The sequence below is a fragment of the Geotrypetes seraphini genome, chromosome 2, assembly GCF_902459505.1.
Source record: "Geotrypetes seraphini chromosome 2, aGeoSer1.1, whole genome shotgun sequence".
In the NCBI taxonomy this organism is placed as follows: Eukaryota; Metazoa; Chordata; class Amphibia; order Gymnophiona; family Dermophiidae; genus Geotrypetes; species Geotrypetes seraphini.
The window spans coordinates 102,525,348-102,541,963 of record NC_047085.1 but is presented as its reverse complement, the minus strand read 5'-3'; the positions used below and the strand labels follow the sequence as shown (position 1 = coordinate 102,541,963).

The 16,616-nt window shown below is 43.6% G+C and overlaps 1 protein-coding gene across 3 annotated transcripts in view; it reads left to right on the top strand.

Annotated features, from left to right (window-relative positions):
• The window catches only part of PREX2 (phosphatidylinositol-3,4,5-trisphosphate dependent Rac exchange factor 2), a 628,296-nt gene that overhangs the window by 527,736 nt on the left and 83,944 nt on the right, over positions 1 to 16,616 (top strand). For all 3 annotated transcript variants that reach the window (XM_033933977.1, XM_033933976.1, XM_033933978.1), the window contains one exon: positions 13,515 to 13,581. In XM_033933977.1, the coding sequence (XP_033789868.1) occupies positions 13,515 to 13,581 (67 nt within the window). The remainder of the gene's footprint in view (positions 1 to 13,514; positions 13,582 to 16,616) is intronic.

The following is a 16,616-nucleotide window of genomic DNA, read 5'->3' as shown; positions in this document are numbered from 1 at the left end:
GTGTAGTGAAATTACAGTATGCTTCCTAGAGTGGCTTGAGACATGTATTAACAAATAAGATTTTTCTCTCTGTCTTTAATGGTCACTGGGTTTTCTTTGCTTACATGCTATTGTTAATATATTTCAACCACAAGAAAAGAGTAATGGTACGAAAATGAAGGAAGTATGAACAAATTAGAACTGGGTTTGACTGCACTGAGATGGTACATCTTTAAAAAGGTTTTGTGCACTAGAATTATTTTTAGAACATTTTGTACGTTCAGACTGTACACCAGGAGTGTCAAAGTACCTCCTCGAGGGCCGCAATCCAGTTGGGTTTTCAGGATTTCCCCAATGAATATGCATGAGATCTATTTGCATGCACTGCTTTCAATGTATGCTAATAGATCTCGTGCATATTCGTTGGGGAAATCCTGAAAATCCGACTGAATTACGGCCTTCGAGGAGGGACTTTGATACCCCTACTGTACACGGAGCTTTACTGGTAATATGACATTACTTTAGGAAGACAAACAGAAAAAAACAAATCCAGGGGTGCCTTTGAGCACAGACCAAGATGACCAAGTAAACTGAGAGCTCTAGTTGAGCCTGATTTAAAGATCAAATACCATGCATGGTGACTGCTCAGCAACTACCTTAAGGATCAGAAGATGGCTTAAGAACATAAGAACATAAGAAGTTGCCTCCGCTGAGGCAGACCATAGGTCCATCCTGCTCAGCGGTCCGCACCCGCGGCGGCCCATCAGGCCCATTGCCTGAGCAATGGTCTATACCTATCTATACCCCCCAATCCCTTTTTCTTCTAGGAATCTATCCAAACCTTCTTTGAAACCATTTAATGTTTTCTTTTCTACAACAGCCTCTGGAAGCGTGTTCCATGTATCCACCACCCTCTGAGTGAAAAAGAACTTCCTAGCGTTTGTTCTAAACCTGTCCCCTTTCAATTTCTCCGAGTGCCCCCTTGTACTTGTGGCGCCCCTTAATTTTAAAAATCTGCCCCTGTCTATTTTTTCTATGCCCTTCAGGATCTTGAAGGTTTCTATCATGTCTCCTCTAAGTCTTCGCTTCTCCAGGGAGAAAAGTCCCAACTGCTTCAATCTGTCGGTATATGGGAGATTTTCCATTCCCTTTATCAGTTTGGTTGCTCTTCTTTGTACTCCCTCAAGTACCGCCATGTCTTTCTTGAGGTACGGCGACCAGTACTGGACACAGTACCCCAGATGCGGCCGTACCATTGCACGATACAGCGGCATGATGACTTCCTTCGTCCTGGTCGTAATACCCTTCTTAATGATACCCAGCATTCTGTTTGCTTTCCTAGAGGCTGTGGCGCATTGCGCCGATGCCTTCAGTGTTGCGTCTACCATCACTCCCAGGTCTCTCTCCAGGTTACTAACCCCTAGTGGTATTCCCCCCATTTTGTATGTGAACATCGGGTTCTTTTTCCCCACGTGCATGACCTTGCATTTCCCCACGTTGAAGCTCATCTGCCACTTTTCGGCCCACTTTTCCAGCTGCGTTAGATCCTTTTGGAGATCCTCGCAGTCTTCCTTGGTTTGAGCCCTGCTGTATAGTTTGGTGTCATCTGCAAATTTAATGACTTCACACTTAGTTCCCGCCTCTAGATCATTTATGTAGATATTGAACAAGAGCGGTCCCAGCACCGACCCTTGCGGAACTCCGCTCGTGACCCCTTTCCAGTCTGAGTAGTGTCCCTTTACGCCAACCCTCTGCTTCCTGTTTGCCAGCCAGTTTTTGATCCATCGGTGGATCTCCCCTTGTACCCCATGGTTCCATATCTTTTTAAGCAGTCTCTCGTGTGGCACCTTGTCGAAGGCTTTTTGGAAGTCAAGGTAAATGATGTCTATAGATTCCCCTTTATCCACCTGGCTGTTCACTCCCTCAAAGAAGTACAATAAGTTTGTGAGGCATGATCTACCCTTACAGAAGCCATGTTGACTCGGTTTTAGCTGCCCATTTTTTTTGATGTGTTCACAGATGCTGTCTTTAATCAGTGCCTCCATCATCTTTCCCGGGACTGAGGTCAGGCTCACCGGCCTGTAGTTTCCCGGGTCCCCCCTTGCGCCCTTCTTGAAGATGGGCGTGACATTTGCTATTTTCCAATCCTCCGGGATATCTCCGGTTTTTAAGGATAGGTTGCATATCTGTCGAAGTGGCTCCGCTATTACGTCTTTTAGTTCCTTGAGTACCCTTGGGTGAATGCCATCCGGACCCGGCGATTTGTCGCTCTTTAGTCTGTCAATCTGCTTGAGTACATCCTCTTGGCTTACCTCTAAACAGACCAGCTTATCGTCTTGGTCTCCTATTACGATCTCCTCGGGTTCCGGAATGGTGGTTATATTCTCCATCGTGAAGACTGACGTGAAGAACTCATTTAACCTGTCAGCTATCTCTTTCTCTTCTTTTACAACTCCCTTTCTGTCTCCATCGTCCAATGGTCCCACTTCTTCTCTCGCCGGTTGCTTCCCCTTGACGTATCTGAAGAACGACTTGAAGTTTGTTGCTTCCTTTGCCAGTCTCTCTTCGTATTCTCTTTTTGCTTTTCTAATCACTCGGTGACACTCTTTCTGGTGTTCTTTGTGCCCTTTTTGGTTCTCCTCTGTTTGGTCTTTTTTCCATTTTCTGAACGATGCTTTCTTGTCGCTTATCGCCTTCTTCACTGCACTTGTTATCCACATTGGGTTTTTTGTTCTATTTTTTTTGCACCCTTTTCTAAACTTGGGGATGCATATGCTTTGTGCTTCGTGCACAGTCTCCTTGAATAAGGTCCAGGCTTTTTCTACGGATTCCTTCTTCCCTATGTTGCCTTTGAGCTTCTTTCCCACCATTTTTCTCATGGCATCATAATTTCCTTTTTTGAAGTTGAGTGCCGTCGTTGTGGTTCTATTCCCCTTTGATGATCCAATTTCAAGCCTGCACTGGATCATGTTGTGATCGCTGTTACCTAGTGGGGGTAATACCGCCACCTCCTTTGCTGTCCCCCCTAGTCCGTTGAAGATTAGGTCAAGAGTGGCATCGCCCCTTGTTGGTTCCGTGACCAGCTGCTCCATGAAACAGTCCCTCGTGACTTCTATGAATTTTGTCTCTTTTGCACAGTTTGAGTGCCCAATACTCCAGTCTATCCCAGGATGGTTGAAGTCCCCCATCACCACCACATTTCCGCTTCTGCATACCTGCTTCAGTTCAGCCTCCATCTCCTGGTCGATTTCTTCCGGTTGTCCAGGTGGGCGGTAGTACAGACCCAGTTTAATGTCTGCTCCTGCTCCTCCCTGTAGCTTAACCCATAGTGATTCCAGGCCATCCGCCCGTACTGTTGTTTCCGTCCTGGCTGATGGTATGGAGTCTTTTATGTACAGCGCTATTCCTCCACCCTTTTTATGTGTCCTGTCTTTCCTGTATAGTTTGTACCCTGGTATGGCCACATCCCATTGATTGTCCTCGGTCCACCACGTTTCTGTGACTCCAATTATGTCTAGGTCCTTATTGCTGGCTGTGATTTCCAGTTCTCCCATTTTGGCCCTCAGGCTCCTAGCATTTGTGTATAGGCAGTTTAAGACCCAGTTTTTAGTCCTCTCTTTTTGTTTTCCTTGTGCTTTGGTATTCCTGTAGTTTCCCTCATGGTTTGCCAGCTCCTGAGCTTCGTCCTCCTCCTGTTGTGTGTGTGTGACGTCCTCTGCCTGTTTCCCCTGCGCCTCTTGCTCTCCTAGTTCCCACTCCGTCCTGGGCTCTTTTTCACAATGACTTTGCCCCTCTGTTTCCTGTTGTTCTGTGTTGGTGCCGCTTACCTGGTCCATTTGTGCCCTCGATCCCTGCAATGCGTCTTTAGGTCCTTTTTCATCCCATACACCCTCAGACCCGAGTCCTCTTTTACACTGTCCCAGTTCAGTACCTTTGTCAGGTACTGATGTCCGATGTGTCGAGGTCAGGTCGACTATCGGCTTTCCCCTTCTTCTCAGTTTAAAGCCAAGTCTATGACGTTCTGGACGTTGCGTGCCAGCATCCTCGTCCCAGCTGTGCTAAGGTGCAGTCCATCTTTTCTGTAGAGCTTGTTCTTCCCCAAGAAGGTAGTCCAGTTCCTAACAAAGTGGAAGCCCTCCTCCTCGCACCATCTCCTCAGCCAAAAGTTAATTGATTGTAGTTCGCTCTGTCTCTTTGTGTCCGCTCTCGGTACTGGCAGGATCTCTGAGAAGGCTATCTTCCTTGTCCTTAGTCTCAGTTTCCTCCCCAGGGTCCTGAACTGGTCAGTTAGTGTAGTCCTGTTGAAGTTTCTCCTGCTGATGTCGTTGGTTCCGATGTGGATCACTACTGCTGTCTCCTCCGTCTCGGCTCCCTCCAGGATCCTCTCGATATTGCTGATGATGTCTTTTGTTCTTGCCCCCGGGAGACATGTTACCAGTCTGTCCTCTCTCCCTCCGGCTATATGACTGTCTACTCCTCTCAGGATTGAGTCCCCGACCACGATAGCCAATCTCCCCTTCTTCAACTGTCTCTCTGGTCTCAGATCTGTGTCATATGTGTAGTCCGTTTGTCCGTCCTCTGGGCTCTGCTGTGTCTCCTCCCCTGGTCTCAGGTCTGTGTCATCTGCGCAGTTCGCTAGTCCTTTCTCCTGGCTCTGATGGATCTCCTCCTCCTCTGCCTGCCCAGGTCCTCCGCAAGGTCCTAGTTCCATGGTGTCTGGTGATTCCTGTCGTCCAACTGCCGGTTCCCTCCTGGTGTATTGGTGGTCTTGTGCCTCTACCATCTTGCAGGCCTCCTCAATGAATTTCTCGAGCTCCCTAACTTGTTCTGCGATGTGGCTCTCTCTGGCGGTGTCCACGGTTGTCCAACACTGTTCTTCCAGGGTGCACAGTCCCTCCAGTTCTTGTACTCGAACCTGCAGTCTCCCGACCTCCTTCTTCAGGCTATCCAGTTCCTGACATCGATTGCAAATGTATACCTGCCTCCCGGAGGGGAGGTAGTCATACATATGGCACTCGATGCAGAAAACTGGGTAGCTCCCCTGGGTTCCTGTAGCCTCCATTCCTGTAGCCTCGGTGATTTGGGAGCGGTGCCTGACGTGCAGTTATCTGAAAAAGTAGAGAGAGAGAAAGAGTGATTAGAGGAGAATAGAAATTTTTTATTTTTTATTTTTATTTTTTATTTTTATTAGGTTAGAAGTTATTGAGGTTAGAAGTTAGAAGTTGGGTTAGATTTGCTGCTGGGCTGCCTGGGCTCCTTCACAGGCTTCCTTCGCCGTGCGCCGAACGGCTGGGCGCCGTTGGCTCCCCTCCTTTTAAGGGGGGGAAGTCCGGGCACCGACGCTGCTGTGACGCGGCTTCTCTGATAGTTTATAATTTATTCATTTGTACTCCGCTTTGTACAAAGTGGGTCACAACAAATACATACACAATATTAAAAACACCAATACATATACAACAGACTACACATAAATAAAAAGACATATCAGTGGCCAGCGCTCAAATATATCACAGAAGGCTCAGTTCTCATACTTTATCTTACGTAAGTACCTCTTCAATAATCTCTTAAAATTATGAAGATTTTCCTGCTGTCATATGTACATTGGAATCTCATTCAGTTCTCGAGGGCCTATACAGGAAAACATGCTTGTCTTAGACACTTTCAACCTCAATTGCTTTACCGGTGGAATATACCGATCAGTATGATTCACAGAATGCAATTTTTGAAGCGGAACATAGGGCAGAATGCTTCTACAAAACACTTCGGTGCTAATCCATGCACACAGAGATAAACCATGAACAACAGTTTATAACGTGTATCCTGTATTCCAGTTTCAGCCAATATAATTTTACATAGTATTCTGACACATTGTTCACTCTTCCCTAATCTGAAAAGTATCCTGACAACCAAATTTTGCGCAACCTGCAAAGCACGTGGCGTTGACGCAGGCATGCCTAAAAGAACTAGATTACAATAATCAAGGCCTGATAAGACTACTGTTTGCAAGACCATCTTAAAAGTGCTGCCTGACAAATATGGTCTAAGATTGCTCAAGGGACGCAGCTTAAAAATATTTTTCAAATCATTAGTTGAACATGGCTTCTAAATGTCAAGCAGGAATCTACAAGGACACCCAAATACTTGATCTCAGTCTAGTGTTCGTGAGTCACAGCATATGTGGAACTCATATTTCCTCTATAACTCTGCCCATATAGGAAGCATGACTCACTGAGTGCTATAACAGTAATGTAGCTCTAACATCATAAATTTACCTTTTATGTTAATGCTTACAGTCTTCCCTTAATAGGACGCGCTATGGGTGGACTACCTAATTTGATCTTGAGTATAGAGGAGAGTGTTGTGTAGGGGTTAGAGCAGTGGTTCTTAACCTTGTTGGAGGTACTGAACCCCGCCAGTTTCATATGCGTGTTCACCGAACCCTTCTTTATTGGAAAAATAAAATATGATTTTTACAAATTCAAAACATAGGTATACAGTGAGGGAAAAAATAATATCAATTTTGAAAACAAAAAAGTTCTCCTATATTTCGAATAATAATAACATAATAATGAAATTTACTGCAAATCAGTATGACTTCTGCTGTTGCCTCTCAGAGGGATTAAAATATTAAGATAGGTATCACACGACGTACCATCACAACAGTTACAATTTGACTACTGTGCGCATCAAAACCCCTGCAGCACAGATAGGCCAAGCGATGTTGCGTGATCACCTGCAGCCAATTATGGACAAGTGGGGCGTATCATCACGAATCATAAGCTCTTCGGTCACGTTCAATCATCTATCAGTTAAATCACAAATTTTGATCAGGAATTGATTGATGTATATAAGGCGTTAGTTACAGATTGATAGATCAAGAAACCGAGTACACGATCAGTCTTGACCAAAATCACTGAATAACTGATAGATGATTGAACGTGACCGAAGCGCTATATGAGTCGGAGGTGTGTTTTGACCTCCGCCGAACCCGCGAGACTGACTCACCGAACCCCTGGGGTTCGGTCGAACCCAGGTTAAGAACCACTGGGTTAGAGCTACAGCCTCATTAGCCTGAGGTTGTGGGTTCAAATCCTCCGCTGCTCCTTGTGACCCAGGGCAAGCCACCTAATCTTCCACTGCCCCAGGTACATTGGACAGACTGTGAGCCCAATGGGCCAGAAAGGAAAAATGCTTGACGTACCTGTATGTAAACCACTTTGAGTGTGGTTGTAAAACTACAAGACGACAGTATATAAGTCCCAACCCCTTTTCTCCTTAAAACATTTTCATTCAACATCAGTTTCGCTTTAAACTGTCCCCCCAAAAAATAATGAAACTGACAGCCCTTCACTTCTTTCTCTAAGGCCCATTGTCCAAACTTGCCTTTTGTTACATACCTAAATTGTTCTGTAAGAGAAGGCGGCAAGAATGTAAAGTTATATCCGGCTCTCGCTTTCATGAAAATTAATTGAACTGCTGCCAAACTACTAGGGCAAACGTTCACTAAACGATGTACATAGATTTTTGAAGTGTTGACAATAAAAATTAGGTGGCATATTGTACTCGAACATAAGCTGAATACTCTTGGAAAATGTTCAGTATAGAAATCACATTTTTCAGCTTTGTCTCAACCACTTAATTGGAGGATCATTTGGCATTTTAACTTGGAAGAAATCCATATATATCAGCTAACTGTTACTTAATGCATTCTTAGTTTTATGGTTTCTAATGTTATAGGCTGTACAAAAACAAGAATTTTATCTGAAGTGAAAGTGTTACCATTTCTGGACTCTAGGTTTCTCTCAGGTTCCCTTTTTTTTGTTTTGTTTTGTTCATACCTAATATGCTTTTCTATCTGTAGACAGCAAGGAATAGCTTACCTCTATCCCAAGTTTTTTTATATGACGTCTGACAACAGCACAGCCTGGTGTAATGATGATCTTGGCCTATGCCAAATGAATTGATGGGCTCCCAGTGGACAGATTTCCACATCGTTTAAAGGACATCACAGTTGTTAATGTTAATTGAATCCATTGTTGGCAGTCTCAGCAGAAAGGCTCAAGAAAGAACAATATGGACACTGATTTATTCTCTCAGCTCTAGCAGTGACCGCTCCAGAGAAGGGCTGGCATATTTTGGCACAGCAGTGTATGGAAACTAATATTGCCACTACATCAGTGTTTTTGAACAGCCGATCCGTGGACTGGTGCCGGTCCGTAGAAATTTCCTGCCGATCCACAGGGCCAGCACGTGCATTGGGCCTGAGACAGTGTTCTTCAATTGTCGGTCTGCAGTGCAATCAATGTGGCGTAATCTTTGGGCCAGCTCCCTCTTCCTCAGTGCTGCAGTGCACAAAGCCGCGGGCAGCAGCTCCTACGCACGTCCTGCGCCTGAACCAGAAGCCTTCTCTCTGATGTCACAACGTAGGAGGGAAAGCTTCCAGTTGAGGCGCGGGATGCGCAAGGAGCCATTGTCCGTGGCCTTGTGAACTGCGTCAGTATGGAAGAGGGAGCCGGCCCGAAGATAACACAGGGGGCGGCATAAAACAGCCAGGTGGGAGCAGGCCAGAAGGTAAGGCACAGCATGGAGGGAAGGAGACAACAAAGGTAGGGGGAATGATTTTACTTTTAAATTTAGTGATTGAATTGTGTCAATTTTGAGAATTTACATCTGCTGTCTGTATTTTGTACTGTTTAGGAAGAGATGCATTTGTTTCTATTTCTTGGGTTATAGGCATGCATCTTAGGGTCTGTTTGTATATATTAGTACTTTTAGTTTTTGGTCCTGTATTTGCAAAGGGGTTATATGTGTTTTGGTAGGAATGAATGTTGAGAAGCATACAGTGTGCTTTTTTGTAGTTTAATGTTGTGGTTAACTATAATGTGTTGTTAATAAGATTATATTGTATGTGTGTGTGTGTATGTGTATATCCTATATAATAAAATGCTAGCCGCGCATGCGCACTCTTGCCAGCGTGTTCAATGATCCTTATGTCCGTGGCCGGCAAGAGTGCACATGCAAGCTTACAACAGCCCGCCTCATGGTCTGGCTGGCTCACTAAAGTTTTTCATGGTGGCGGCTCACCTGCCCCCGCCTTCCTCTTCCTGCCAGTCTCAGCCGGGCTCACTCCTCCCCTCTTCCCTCCCCCCTGGCAGCCCTGAACCTGTTCTCCGTTCCCCGCCAGTCTCCTCCTCCAGTGGCTAATCCACTGTCGCCTCCTTCACTGCTTGGCACTCCCAAGATGGCGGGATCGCTGGTGGAAAGCGACGGGCCGGTGAGTGGCGCTACAGGGGCAATGCAGGTGGAGACTGTCGGCCGCGGCGTCTCTTGGCGACTGTCGGTGGCAGGGGCAATGCAGGTCGAGACTGTCGCTCTTGGCGGCTCTTGGTGGCTGTCCGGAGGCCCGACGCGAGGTAAGGGGTGCTGCTGGACAAGGGAACAGATGGGGGGGGGGAGAAAAAGGAAGGGAGGCCTGGGCAAGGGGAGAAGAAAAAGGAAGAGGCCTATTGCTGGAGAGGGGGACAGGAAAGAGATGCTGATGGACAGGGGAAGAGACGGAGTGGGGGGGGAATGAAAAGGAAGGGAGGCCTACTGCTGGACAGGGGGACAGGAAAGAGGTGCTGATGGACAGGGGGGAGATAAAAAAGGGAGAAGGGCTGCTGCTGGATAAGGGGAGCAGTGAAGGGGTGGTGGTGGACACAGGGAAGGTAAAAGGAAGGGAGAATGGGTGGACAGCTGAGGAAAAAGAAAGACAGAAAGAAAGACAGAAATACAGAAAGCAGCTAAGGACAGAAAGAGAGAAATAAATAAACACAGACACACACACACACATATATTCTAGCACCCGTTAATGTAACGGGCTATAAGACTAGTATATATATATATGAAAAATGAATGGAAAAAATGGTGTTACAATTAGTACTATTATGGGGACAGGGTCTGGGGCGGAGATGGGCGGGGTCTGGCTCAAAACTTAGCCTAGTGTTCTTCAACTGCCAGTCCGCGGACCGGTGCCGGTACACAAAATAATTCTTTTATTTCCACCGGACCATAGGTGTCAAAAGGTTGAAGAACACTGCACTACATGATTTGCATCTGCTCTGTGTGTAAATGGATAACTTTGGTTTCCAGTGGGGATAATCCTGCACTTTATTAAACCTGTGGAGGGGAATTATGTAAATGAGTGCTAATTTTAGGTGCCAAGAATACACCCATTTAGAGTCTCATTCTCAAAATGGCGTCCTGAATGTAGGTATCCTATTACTGTCTAACGGACCAATTGGGACGCATGTTTTTGGGTTTTTTTAAAATCAATGAGGTGAAAGACACCTACAGTGTAAGTGTCTGACTCATGCCTATGGAAGCACCTAGGCATGCCTACAGACGCCTAACGATAGCATAGTCATCATGGCTTATGTCGAAAGTGGTCTTAGGCGTCTGTAGCCATGCCTAGGTACTTCTATAGGCACAAGTCAGATGCCTTAAATGGAGGCCTGTAAAATTCTGGCCTACATGTAAGGGGTCTGGATGCGACACCTACCGGTGAATGACATGTGATAGGTGCCCATTTTGCAGGTGCCTATTGCGGCAGGCACTGTTTATAGAATTAGACCCTTAGAGCTTATTCTATAAAGAAATAAAGGTACCTACTTTTCTTTGTAGAATACTAGCCTAAATGATCAAATAAGAACATAAGAATAGCCATACTGAATCAGACCAGTGATCCTTGTGGCCCAGTATACTGTTTCCAACAGTGGCCGATCCAGGTCACAAGTACTTGGCTGAGATCAAAATAGTAGCATCATTCTATGTTACCAATCTTAGGGAAAGCAGTGGCTTCCCCCAAGTCTTTCTAAATAGGAGGCTATGGACTTTTCCTCCAAGAACCTGTTGAAACTTTTTTTTTTTTTTTTTAACTTGGCTACACTAACTGCCCGTGAGAGATTCAGGACTTTTCCCTCACTGAAGTTGCAGTTATATTCCTGGACAGTAGGGGGCATTAGATGAATCAAGTTTATTTAAAATTTGATAAAAATGCCTATAAAAAATTTCTAAGTGAAAGTACATAGAAATGGGGAATATTAAACAATTAAAGTTTAAAACAGACCTAACGAATAATGGATGATTTACAAACAAAAACATGATGGAAAAAGGGGTAGAACTACAATGGTTATAGGAGAGAACAATAATGGAAAAAGTAAAGGGTCGGGGACACAACAAGATTAAAATATTTTAGATAAGGTAGTGGAGGGCAAAGGAATAAACATTTTTTTATTTGGACAAGATTGGATTAATGTTCCTAACTTTTAAATGTGTCCCAACTAGAAAAGTTTTCAAGGAACACTTGAATCTGTCTAAAGAGGTTTCTTCTCTAAAGTGGGCTGGAAGTGAGTTCCATAATTTGGGTGCAATGATTGAGAATATTTCATTACGTCTAGTGTTAATGATTTTTAATGAGGGCACTGAAATAAGATTTTGCTTGCTTGAATGTAAGGCTCTTGGAGGGTAGTGGGCTATTAATAGTCTGTCTTAGAAAGTAGGGCAGTTCGTTTGTTGAATTTTGAATGATAATATGGCAGTTTTATAGGAAATGTGGTGGGAAATAGGCAACCAGTGAGCATTTTTCAGAAGCGGTTACGTGATCATATTTTTGGGAATTTGTTATAATTTTTATTGCAGTATTTTTGGATTAATTGCACATCCATCCATCCTCTTGCACATCCATCCATCCACTGCCCATGGCAAAGTCTCGGTCATCAAAACATAATATATACTTTTGTGCTGGTCAGAATTCTATGTATATACATGAAACCCTTCTCTGAGCAATGTTAACTCTTATTGGCTGGAAACTCAAAACTATCACTGGTATAGGCTCAGAGACCCTGAAACTCTAAGGTGTAAAACTAAAAAAAAGTCCCACTGCCCAATCATTGCATATACATTCCTTACTTTTTTAAAATAAGCTGCTTGAACACTACAAGATTGAGATAAGTTTTTTTGTTTTGTTTTTGCAAGGCTTTTTGAGGGTATCAGAGTTCAAGCAGCTTATTTTAAAAAAGTAAGGAATGTATATGCAATGATTGGGCGGTGGGATATTTTTGAGTTTTATACCTCAGAGTCTCCTGGTCTCTGAGCATATACCAGACTATCACATTTGAAGTGTTAGTTTTCAAATAAGAGTTAACTTGCTCAGAGAAGGGTTTTCATGTATAAGTATATGTATTTGGATTTTCCCTTCCTATATTTTTAATATCAGTTACCCCATTCTTAACCAGTGACTTGGTCAGTATGCTATGTGCACAAATTAGAATATCAGGAGTTGCACACATTCTCGGCCCCTACAACTATCTCCTAAAGGCCTAAGTCTTAAGCATTTTTCTCATAGATACATTGGAAGGAATATGATAAATGGTGCTGAAGTTTTGGCACTGAAAAAATTGAACGCTAAGCATTATTCTATAAAGAGAGAACACACTTTATAGAATACTGTCCAGCACAGATCTGACACCTAACTTTTGGACGCCGTTCTTATGGCTGCTAAAAGCAGATGTAAATTCAAGTGCCCAACTTAGACAAACTTCAGTCAGATTTTATAAATCCGCAATGCAGCTTTCTGGAATGCCCCGACAAACCCCCCTTGGCCTTACCTCCTTTTCAGATACACACCATTGAAGTTAAGTGCCATACTTTATAGAATAGTATGCAGCAAGATGCTTTGCTCATATTTTTAAGACTGCTGATTAACATCAAAAATTGTTAACACCCAATTATTAATGTTTCCAAGCTCATCAGTCAATTGAGTTGCGCTCAAAGAGGTGGGTGTGGAAATTTGAGCCTGATATATAGAATCTGGGGAATTGAGGGTAATTCTATATGGAAATTGCCTAGATTTAGGTCGTACAAGGGGCCACTGAAAAGTTATCAGCCCAACCAAGAAGAGAATGATGTGGAGCCATGAAACATGCAAGTTATTTCACACTTTTGTTGACATTTTTTGTTTCGATGATATGAAATGAAACGAAAAGTGTGGATTAACTTGTAAGTTTCATAGCTCCACATCATTCTCTTTTGGCTGGGCTGAGAACTTTTATGTGAACCCCTTATATATGCTTGTGAAAATGCTATATTCTGGTCACTTATGTGTATTACTGATAATTATCAGATCATGCGTTATTTTGTAAGTATGTGCTATTCTGTTAGAGTACAGATATCATCAATAGCATTTGTTTTGCAAGTGAGTGTTCACTTGGGCCATGTTTGGGTAGAGTGTGAGTGGCACACACATACACTGGTAATTTGGAGAGTATTATAAACTATGCATTTACCTCCTGAATCTATTTGAAAACATTTACACTAGCTTTGTAGCTTATAGAAATAATCATGCATAACCACATATGTGTTTGCGTATAAACCGGTTCAGCTTTACAAAACTTACTATTCATGTTTTCTTCTGTACTATAACCTATAGTGTGATATGAACTAATACATTTAAATATACACTTAATGCTAATATCTTTTTTTCTGTTTATTTTTAGAGCCTTCTATCTGGACAAGTCAAATTTACCTACGAACTCAACCTCTAAGGCTGCTTTCATAGATAAGGTAAAGAGCCACCTAGTTATTTAATTATATTCAACAAATAGCATTTTTAAGAAATGTGAGTTCCAAAATTAAGATCAAGTTTGGTACTTAAAGGGGTAATTTTGGTTGAGTTTTGATATATTCTATAACATAAAAAAACCACACCCTGACAGAAATTATCTTCAGACATGCTGTATTGTACAATTTATTTTATTTGATGTATCAGATTGGTTAATAGATATTTTATAAATAAAAAAGTCTCTCACACAGTAAAAATAAGTTTTCTCTATTTGGAAAACAGGATTAAACAAGCAAAGAGGGATTTATTAACCTCCTTTACGAAGAGATTTGTTTATAAAATTGTATGACCTTATGCACATGTGTAATTGTATGAACACCATAAAGTTTGAATGTATTTACAAACACCCCATAGTAGTAAAGTTACATAGCTTTTATCATACCTAATTTGCATATTTTTGATAGGTGTCTACATCTTCTGTTCCCCTCAGCCAGTTAGAAGCGAGGATCTGCCCACTCTCTGCCTTTCTCCACCCTTTTATGACATAATTAGATATGATGTTGTGGCCACACTACATTTGCATAACTCCACCCTAAGCCCTGTCTCATTTGCATAACCCCAATCAAACCCCTCCCCTTATATTTAACCTCGCACCGTACCCCACTCCTTTGATAGTATCACAGGAAGTGATATCCTAATTCTGCCCAACCATACCCTCTTTTCACACACTGGCAACACACACTGAAAGCCCCTACATAATTTCCTATTTTGCAGTACTCACCACCATCTATATGTAAGGTCATGCATCTCGGTAACGGAAATCCTTGCAGAACTTACACCCTGAATGGAGAAACTTTAGCCAGGACTACAGCAGAACGAGACTTAGGAGTAATCATCAGTGCTGACATGAAAGCAGCCACTCAAGTGGAGAAGGCTTCATCTAAAGCACGGCAAATGATAGGTTGTATCAAGAGAAGCTTCGTCAACAGGAAACCTGAAGTCATGATGCCATTGTACAGAGCCATGGTGAGACCGCATCTGGAATACTGTGTGCAATTCTGGAGGCCACATTACCGTAAGGATGTGCTCAGAGTTGAATCGGTTCAGTGGATGGCCACCAGGATGGTCTCGGGGCTAAAGGGTATCACGTACGAGGAAAGACTGAGCAAATTGCAGCTCTACACTCTCGAGGAGCGTAGGGAGAGGGGAGACATGATTGAGACATTTAAGTACATCACGGGACGGGTCGAGGTGGAAGATGATATCTTTCTTCTCAAGGGACCCTCGACCACAAGAGGACATCCGCTCAAGCTCAGGGGAGGGAAGTTTCAAGGAGACGCCAGGAAGTACTTCTTCACGGAGAGAGTGATTGAGCACTGGAACAAGCTTCCAGTGCAGGTGGTCGAGGCACGCAGCATCCCAGACTTCAAGAACAAATGGGATACCTATGTGGGATCCCTGCGAGGTCATGCCAAGGGATAGGGTCACTAGGACTGAATGAGCGGGTCAGTAGAGGGACAGTATAATCACAATTATACTTTAAGGGGTCAGTAGACTTAAGAGGGTGGGTAAATAGTGTGGGCAGACTTGATGGGCTATGGCCCTTATCTGCCGTCATCTTTCTATGTTTCTTTCTATCTTGGATGTGCCACATGACAGGAAGTGGTGTTGATAGCCCAACACTGCCCCCTCCCCCATGAGCACATGCAATTTGTTTTTCCATTCTTTCTTTTTTATATTTTTAGCCATTCAACCCTTCCAGTTTGTTTTTTAGTCCTCTCTTTTTTTTTTTTTTTTTTAATAATACCTAAAAATGCTCAGGGGCAATACCTTTTCAGAAAAATAAAATTCAAGTGACAGCTGTGCCCACGCTCCACCTCTTTGCATTTATGTACTATCCCCTGAATTGTATATATGACACCCAGATTTGGGCATGTTGCCGAGATGCACACGCATCTTAATTGGTCAATAAACCATTAACGAGCAATAATTGGACACTAACAACCAATTATTGACATTAGTGGGCACAACTGGGATTTAGCAAGCATCTGGTTTCACACTATTCTGTAAGACCAGGCACCCAAATCCCATCGCGCACAATACACGGTATTGATATAAAAATGCTTGACTCCATACAGTGTATTTGGAAGAATTCTTCATTGCTGAAACTTGATTCCCTAAGTATATCCCTGGTGGTTGGGTACTGTTCCATCCCCACGTTTTGGACTTTGATTTTTGTGGGGTTTTTGTTTCCTTGTCTTTGGTGGATCCATTTTTTGAACACCATTTATAGAATCCTTCTGAATCTGTATTTAAAATCCATTACTGATATCTTTGAAAAACTCTCTGAATGTACTCCCCAGTCATTAGTAGCAGAATAAAAGCTTCCAATAAAGATAAAGATTACTGTAGAATGCTTTTCATGCACAATTTTGGCATGGAAGCAGCACCTAATATTCAGCACCATATACAGAATTATCCCCTGAAAACCCCTTTTGGCTGCTATAGAAATTTTCAAGAGCTTACCAAAAAAGAAGGCTTCTCCCTGCCCTCCCTAAGCCACTACCTTCAGGGGAACAGGCCCCCAAGTCACTGCCGCCGAGTTCTGAGCTCTCCCTGCTTCCCGATGCCATAAAGAGGACGCAAATGCGCCGGGCCAACCAGCCTTCCCCACCCGACATCAATTCTAACGTCGGAGAGGAAGTTCCGGGCTAGCCAGGCAGCGATTGGCTGGCCCGGAACTTCCTCTCTGATGTCAGACTTGATGTCGGGTGGGGAAGGCTGGTGAGCCCGGTGCTTCTGGGTCCTCTTTACGGCGTCGGGAAGCCAGTAGAACGCGAAGGCAACGCGAGTCTATCACGGAGCATGGGATGGACGATCTACTGGTCGATCGTGATCGACCTTTTGGGCACCCCTGCTTTAGTAGATGCACTCAGTTTATACAGTGAGCACAGCTTTCCCCCTGTCCCTTTTGCAGCCATTTTCTTTAAGGCAGAATTATACTATCTCTTCACTCCTTAGTGTGCATCATCCTGGT